Genomic DNA, 8370 nt, shown 5'->3' on the forward strand with positions numbered 1-8370 from the left:
TCTGATGATTTTGACTACCAAAACCATCTTTGTTTAGTGTGCTGAAATGTTATTTCTTTCTCATGCTTGATCAGTGACAGTCAGGTTTAAATAATGGAAAGCTTTCCAGTATATTTTCTGTTGCGTTTATTAATTTTTCCCTTACTAAGGATTACCAATTGACATATAATGCCTGTTTCGTAGCATGATAAATTTACAAGAAGTATCTTAACTGATTACATTTGAATACAAGCACCAGAAAGCGAAATAAGGATAGATGGGCTTTAAGCGTCTGTTATCTTTTCAATTTAAGTGCTGTAAAGATATATTAGTTACTGCAGGTTTAACACAAGGAGTTCCATCGCAACATGTGAGTGTGTTAGGAACACTTAAAGCAACAGTAACCTTCATTTAATCTACATCAACCTTTTGACAAACCTATGAAGAACTTAATTCATTGAAGCGCAACTGTAAAAATCTAAAGGTAAGGGAAATTTTTTTGCGATTAAAACTGAAAAATACGATATAAAAAGTAAAATATGCAAATTATATTCGAAAGCAAATTTATAGTGTTCATCTAGCCTTCTACGCACGGACATGAAAAGTTGTGAAATGAATGAATTTGAATGCAGCCCATTCTTGATCAAAGTAATTGTTCGTCATCTTCAGATATTCACGTGAAATGAATGAATTTGAATGCAGTCCATTCTTGATCAAGGTGATTGTTCGTCATCTTCGGCAATTCGTGTGACTTTGTTTAGCTTCTCTGGTGTAGCAATGCGTCTGTGTGATAAACTTAACGCTGAGACAGGAACGTTGAAATCAATATACTGAGACTGCTGAAAGTAACTTTCGCTTCCTGATTCAATTTTTAAAAAAGATATCAATTCCATTGCTTCTCTGGATCGATTTTCTACACTTTTAGCGGCGGACCCACTTAGAGATCTGCCGTACCTTATTGCTGGTAAAGGAATTAATAACATTAAATTTGAACTCTTTGCCTTTGACTTTCCCTCGAACTATTGCCGAAACCACTCCAACTACTGCACTCTCATCGCGACTGGGAGAGTTCACGTAAACTCCAGAGCCGGAGACACCTCTAACTCCATCGCAAAAGTTAAGAATCATGTCGTTCGCTTTTCTGTAAACAGAGCAATATGTGTACCACAAAGAATTGTACCATTTGTCACCGTGAAAACCAGAGAACTGAATTTTCGAACCGGGAAGAAGACTACTGATCTGCACGGACATGTGTTTTCTTGAGTGCTTGCGCTTCAGTTTTAAAACTGCGAAATCGTATCTTAGCTTCTCTTTCGTTTGGGTCTGTTTTTTCCATTTCTTAGGTATAAACTTTCTCTTCACTTGGATCCAGTGGAACTTTCCTGATCGTTGCAGCAAACCTGGAAATATAGTTGTATTTGTTTACAAAAAGGATTGATGTCCTTGATTAGTAACGTAAACTTTTACCGATATCTGAATTAAAAGAAAATACTAATAATTTAGATGAGTAACCCAAGCAGTTAGTTTGTGGAAAATAAAATGTCGAGGAATACCTACTGCGCGGAAAAAACAAAGTGCACTTAATGGCTCTAAGAGCAGTCACTGTAGTGCGAGAAGCTTCAGACGAAACTTCTCAGAAACAGGAACTCAAAGAAAATGAAAGCTTGTAACGAAAGACATGGTTTGGGCACAACGCAAATGTAAGATTTCATTCCACTTCTCCACTTAATTTTTTATTATTTTTCAGGTTTATGACCTCAAAATTTTTGGAATCATTTAATCACGTTTTTCCAGTCTGCGTAAGGCAACTGCCTAAATTAACAGCGTTGCTCTTAAAAGGTATGTCATCACTCTAAACAATTCCCAACAGTCTTTGAAGAAGAAATTCTGCGGCAAATTGGGAACTTACAGTTTTTAACTTGAGTTAAGATAACATTCTTTTCACGACAAATTCGCAAAGAAAGCGTAACATGACGTTTCGATGACATTCTGTCATCATTTCAAATGTGGAAGAGTTAAGCATATTAAGTGATGTACACATAGCAACAAAAATGTGTGCGAAAAAAAATTACATTAAGAAGAATAAAACGCAGGTAGTCAAACAAATAGTTTCGCGTGAGTGGAGTCAGCCTGGGTGTCAAAATTCTTAGACATATGTCAAGAAGAACAGTCATTTGCACTCATCGCTGTCGGGATCAATAGAAAATACCGTTTATCAAATAAAGTTGTTTTAAAGCGATATCTTTTGTCCTCGGAGTTGACAATTTCTAAACATGTCTTTTGTTGATCGAACGTTGATCTCAATTGTCTTTAGTTTCTTGTTGTAGAGCTTCGTTCAAAGTATGGTACGCCAGTAACCGAGGGATAGCTTTATTTCACGCACTACTGAATGTCACGAAAATACTACATTGTTGAAATGCTTTAAAACTTTGAGGTTTTCATCGATTACCGTAGAAACACTTAACAAACAGCATACGCACCAAAGGACCAAAACAAACAAGTCAATCAAGAACATAGCCGTGTATAATCCTCAACGATGTTTAGATTGAATAATACTCATGACAAAAGGTCTAAGTGATAACGTTCAGTCTACTTTCCGGAATGATTTTAGTCTAGTTCTACTTCCCCACAGCACGCCTCACTTAGCAATATAACAGAGTACTAATTTCAATAATCTTATATTAATTTTAGTGTTACTGTTCGGCGTTATTAATGACGAATCATAACAAACATCGTCAAGTGGGGTCTTTGTTTGCTGGAGCCATACTCGTCTAACAAACCATTAGGAAGTGTACTTTTCAACTTTGTCTTATCGCTCTAATTCAAGATTTCAGTTTTGTCTTCAAGAAATTGACAGCCCACCTAAAGTCATGTGACAGCGTCAAACTAAAAAAACGGCGCAAGAACTGGTAAAGAAGACGGAGGAATAAAAAAACACGTTAAAATAGACACAAACCTTAGATTGACGATACGATAACAAAATCTCAACCATGTCAAAATTGACAACATAGATTTTTTAATTTTGAATATTCTGACAAAGTCGACCTCCGGTAACCCAAATTGAGCTTTTAACTTCAGCTAACTGTACTGCATAGTGAACCTGACATGAGGCCTTGTAGATAAAGACTCAATAAATTTTGCACCAGAAATGTTTCACAATTCTTAAGGAAGGCACAAGTCTAATCACTCACCAACTTTTAGGCGTTTGGCAATTTTTAACTGTCTTTTTCCGTCGTGAACACAATGAGCGGCTGTCAGCACGTGCCGAGGCCCAATGAGCGTACCAGTGCAACCGGAAGAAAGCATTACTGCAGTGGAGAACGGATACTTCTGAGCCTCGAGAGAAGTTCGCATATTCACTCGGTTGTCCTTTCCAAAGATCTGCCTTCTCCGTCTAGCTTGGCTAGAATGCACTTTCCTTTTAAAAAAGGAAGTCTCTCTGGTTGGTGTGAAGGCCGAAAGGACTTTTTTAGCAAATTCTTCAAACGAATTGCTGTCTTCTTCAATATTCAGAAATAGAGTCCCTTCATCATTTTCCATCTGGGTTTCTGTAATGGTCAGGCTGAACCACTTGGCGGGTTTTCCGTTGCTTCCTTTGAGTAGGTCAGCGTTTATACTGCACACATACGTTGTCCCGAGTACTGCTACAAGCAGGAAAGTAAGGGACAGATCCATTGCCGCAATTTAAAGATCTTTATCCTCCTGGCTAAGATCTGCCCTGCAATGAAGTGCATGGCGAAAGGCACATTGTTATAGCTGAGGTAATGTCTTTGCTCACCAAGCCTCGAAAGAAAAATAAAACTCCATATGGCCTAAAATCAACATGTCTATATTTATGAGTAGACTGGTTCACTAAACATAAACACTTAAAGACAAAATATTCCAATCGTGAAGTGCATGTGCTCACCTAATTCAATGTTTCTCGCACGGAGTTCAATGCTAAATGATTTCAAATGATACGAGCTTCGGTATTTCAATGTGCCATCCGCTTAAAATTAATGTAGAGCCTGACATTTCACTCACGCACCGACCCACTGTCTTAAATAAAAGGACGACAAAGTTAAAAATTTTTCAGTTTTGACAAATTATCATAACAAAACGATTCATAATTAGCTGTAATCGTTTCGCACAATGTCTTGGATATGACAGTCGTGTTTTAAATTCCAGTCACCAAACAAGGTTCAGTCGCCAACGTTTACCCAAAAAGGCTTCCCGTTTGAGGCTCCATCTCTCGAGGAAAGAATTTAAGACATTGTCGTTTTGACAAAAATCCACCTTCAACATAGTTTTCTCCTAGTGGGAAGGTCTAACGAAAGCAATCGACAGGGCACGTGGGAGACCTTACTCGTAACTCCAAAGATCGACAAAGAACAGCAAATTTGCTTAAATATATCTGACCTATATCACAAAGAATAGAAAGTAAAATTACCAAATTTAGCGCTCACCTCAGGGTACGTTGTTTTCGGAGTAGGTGGACTTTGTTTATTCTCCCTTTTTTGTAACAATGAATCTGAAAGGAATCGTAACGATAAAAGGTTAGTTCCTCTAAAAGTGTGAGTTGGCTAACAAAACGCGTCGATTATAACTTACAAGCAGATCAGTCAAGCGCAATAAAACGCAAACTGGCGCTTTAATCGCAGTGGCAAAAGAAACGTTGCGAGCAACAAGACATCCCTGAAACTCAAGCAGCATGCCAAGTCATCGCGTTTTACATCTATGCTGTTTTCAAAAAAGGGAATACCCTGCTGTCTTTCACAAATGCACAATTTGCTGAACTCGCTTATTTCACGTGCCGAAGAAACTTTGGACCCGGCCACGTTCTTCAAAAGATTGTTACAATACTGTCAGCACGATTCCTTTCTTCAAGAGATTAATCTCACAAAGAATTGTACGACAATGTGAAAGTACCTACCCAGCTTTGTAGCCCACGTGAGACTTGTTCCGCTCAATTCTCGAAAGGGCGCCTATGCATTGCGAAAACCATGTTCGACCTTGTGCGCTCGAGGTCTGAATTAATGCAAGAAAGCCCGACTTTTTTTGAGCATTCGATAAGGACTGAAAACCATTTAATATCCAACTTAAAATGTTTTTGTCTCAGTCCTGAAGGGATTGATTAAAATTAGTGACTTTAATCATAGTTTCCACAAATAAACGTTTCAAATATACGTTTTGAAATCGTTCGTCAAATAAAAAAAAATCATTGCGGTCTTTGATTTTTGAGCTACCGCGACAGAATACGTACAAACCTGAGTTATGTGTAAGTGCGATATTTTTCCCTCAATAGTACCTTTTCCCTTCACAGCATTTAGAGGATTGAAAAGGATGTCTCAGTTCGAGGGACCTTAAAACATTCTACGTGCAAATGGAATACTTAAAATAACATACTTAATTCATCATCAGAAACGTGTTTCGACCGAAACAACTATACTCTGTTGTATTCCGCTTAACTGAGCAGTAACATTCGCTCTAAAGAAGGACTAACGCGTAAATGAGAAACTCTTTACGACGGCGGGCCAATTTTCACTCTCAAATCTGTTGATAAAACCAAGTTATCTTGCGATACTCCCTACCGACGAAGCACCATGGCTTCTTTAGAAACTTGCCCCTCTTTATTCATGAGAGGTAACATAGTTACACATAGTATCCTCTCTACTGATGTGAGCAGCCTATCAACAAGGTTAAACGCCAACACTATTTTGAGCCATTTTATTGTCAAAGAGAATCATTTTTAAAGAGAATAAGACTTTGGGAAAAAATGCTACGAACACAAACACCGAATAGCAAATATAATGAACACGGAACTAAACTTTTGCTCGTTCAAACATTTTGGATAAACGTCAACTCCACAAATAGAGTAGACACGAAAAAAGAAATTTTTGGCCGCGGTTTGTTGAAAAATAATTTAACCTCGTCCTTATCGTCTATGATATCTCGAAATATAAAACCGACAACCCACTTTCATTTCTCATGGCAAAGAGGACAAGAACTTCTTCACGTCCGGGGCATACTCCATCACGTGTACCTCGTCTAGTTTCGTCTATGAACTATCCAATCAAAGGTAAGAATTTTGCTTGCAAGCGGGCAGAAACTAAGTGATATTTTAAACAGAGCTAGGAAAGCACAAAGAGAATTTCTTTGAAAACTTTCGCCTGCATCGCATATTTGCGGTACTTACGACAGAATTCTACAAAAACATTACATTTGGCCCACAATAAGCTACCTATTCTAAGAATTGTAACTTGTATTAAGGCCTATACCCGTTCAGCCCTCCCAGAATTGACTGGTCTGGTTGCAATTGAGAAGCGCTAACGTAGAAAACTCGTATGGGTGATATAAATAAGTTGTACGTCAGAGGCTTGGAATGAAAGTTTGTAAAAAAACATGGGGGTAAATCGTGCCTCTTTCTGGAATTTTCTGACGCCACATAATCGTAAGCACTTGAAAAGGACCCACTTGAAAGTGCGTCTTTCTATTAGCTTAACATAACTGTTAGCTAAGTAGTTTAGTACTGTACAATATCAGAGGTTTCCCAGGCGGTAAGTGACTGCTTTCGTAATCCGATTGAAGTACGCGTGAGATTATGTAGGCTTTACCGCCTTAAAGCATAATCACTTAGTAATTAGAACGACTGCTAAGTAATCGGAGCTAAATGCAATTACACATCGGTGATTTGCTTCTCATTAGTTGTTCCTGACGCCATACCCATGAAGAGCCTGCACGTCCGACGGCCAAAGAATTATGTATTGGACAAACTCAATACTCGAACTGTGTTCGCGTTAAATTTTGTTTAAAGCGTTTAAGAAATTTAAATCTCACTAGGACGCTTCAAAAAATACCACTAGTTATAAGTTCTTTTGAAACATTCAGAGTACCGTAAAGGGATAAAATACATGGTAACAGTGGATCTTAGGCTCTGCTTAGGTTCGTATGTTGCTAGGGAAACAAATGTTTCAAAAACGACAAGAGTATCAAGAAATAGTCTTTGAAACAAAATAGGGTTAAGATGGAAAAAAGCTGTACGTTATTTTTAGAACAAGGCATACTTCAAATATCAAGCTTGGCTGTTAATTATCGCTCATCGTTTGAGAGGAATCAAGAAATCAGGCAAGAGGTAATAATTGTATTCATTTGTTGTCTTTTGAGGAATTTCGATGACCGGAGCTTGAAGTGAGGGCTTTGTTGGTATTGAGCAAAAGGACTGTCAATGGCATTAGTGCAGCTTGAACTTTTTTTACTAATTAGAACACACTTGTTAATCATTGAAAGTGCGGAAAACCTGACGCATTTGTTAGCTTGAATGTTATGGAACAGGGAGCAAAACCATCACACGACATAAATTCGCTATTTTTTTAAATAACTTGAAAAAAAAAAAACTTAAACTAAACACAAAGGTTAAATTGCGTACAGCACAATATAATTGTTGAACAATTGCCGTAGCATTATCGATTGACTGTGATTTTATCTAACTAATTAGTGGCAAGTATTTTCGTTTACAGTGTGATTAAAAGTTAGCGATTCAAAAAATATGGGTGTTACATATCCTCTACTTACTCCTCATAAGCTGAGATGAATCCGTCGGCTTGTGTTGTATTTGCTATAAACTTGTATTGATTGTTGATCTTGAAAAGACTTTCCTTGAACACAGATCAAAGCTTTGATGACAAGTACTTCTCTTTTATGAGCCACGTCGAATATCCGGAAAAATACGGCTTTTGTGCAATGTTGGAGAAAACGGAACACCGCAAAAATTAGACGGTAAATGATCCAAACATATGAAGTTCAGAAGTCTAGGTGCGACAAGTGAGGGAGCGATTTGTGCCACGTTATTGAGGATAGAACAACTCTTCAACACACGAACCTAACAAGTATGACGATATCATAACAGAAAAAATTCTTCAAGCGACTACTCATCATAATAAAATAGAGATCAACCAATCGTAGATAAGCAAAAATGAATACCACACGTAGACGGTCCAAACGACGCGATCTTTATCTAGGATTCTATTAATACTTAAAAAACTCAAATCACATGGTAAATTTTGTCTGCGATCGAGTATTACATGCCTACATATGCTCTATGTACTTTTGTTCAATGTGTCTCTGCCGGCTTTCCGGTGATTTAGACGGATCCGCTTTCTGTCAGAGGATGAGAGAAATCAAAGGTTCTCCTTTTAAAATAAGGGACCTTCAGCGAAGCAGTAAGATTTTCCTTGAGAACATTGATTTCTATGATGTTCTCGTGACCGTGGGAACTGTCCCAAGGTTTAATATTGCGAGACAAACGATCAATATAAATTATTGATATTTTTAGGATGTTGCATGGACAATCAGCGGTAAATTCCTGAAAGTTTACTTCAGCTGCCACTATTTTTACCATAACACAGAGTAAAG

At 37.7% G+C, this 8370-nt stretch overlaps 1 protein-coding gene across 8 annotated transcripts; it reads right to left on the bottom strand.

Moving 5' to 3' along the window:
• Positions 1-109: 109 nt before the first annotated feature.
• LOC111344296 (serine protease 23) lies at positions 110-7800 on the bottom strand. 8 transcript variants are annotated; one of them, XM_088741883.1, is made up of 4 exons: positions 7531-7800; positions 4425-4489; positions 3171-3697; positions 110-1379 (listed from the first exon to the last, which is right to left on the bottom strand). In XM_088741883.1, the coding sequence occupies exons 3-4, from the start codon at positions 3652-3654 to the stop codon at positions 901-903; spliced, it is 963 nt and encodes a 320-aa protein (XP_088598009.1). In that variant the 5' UTR covers positions 3655-3697; positions 4425-4489; positions 7531-7800; the 3' UTR covers positions 110-900. The 8 variants fall into 8 exon arrangements, with proteins under 8 accessions (XP_088598009.1, XP_088598008.1, XP_088598007.1 ...); XM_088741882.1 differs by having other exon boundaries at positions 4892-7800; XM_088741881.1 differs by having other exon boundaries at positions 4570-7800.
• Positions 7801-8370: the final 570 nt, after the last annotated feature.

The sequence above is a fragment of the Stylophora pistillata genome, chromosome 12 (assembly GCF_964205215.1).
Source record: "Stylophora pistillata chromosome 12, jaStyPist1.2, whole genome shotgun sequence".
NCBI classification, from domain to species: Eukaryota; Metazoa; Cnidaria; class Anthozoa; order Scleractinia; family Pocilloporidae; genus Stylophora; species Stylophora pistillata.

What these genes read in the sequence shown, in the direction of transcription:
- LOC111344296 (XM_088741883.1), bottom strand. Translation starts at nt 3,654, where the DNA reads ATGGATCTGTCCCTTACTTTCCTGCTTGTAGCAGTACTCGGGACAACG. An exon ending in TGCCAAACGCCTAAAAGTTG is followed by an intron (nt 1,380 to 3,170) that starts GTGAGTGATTAG and finishes CTATATTTCCAG; the next exon opens with GTTTGCTGCAACGATCAGGA.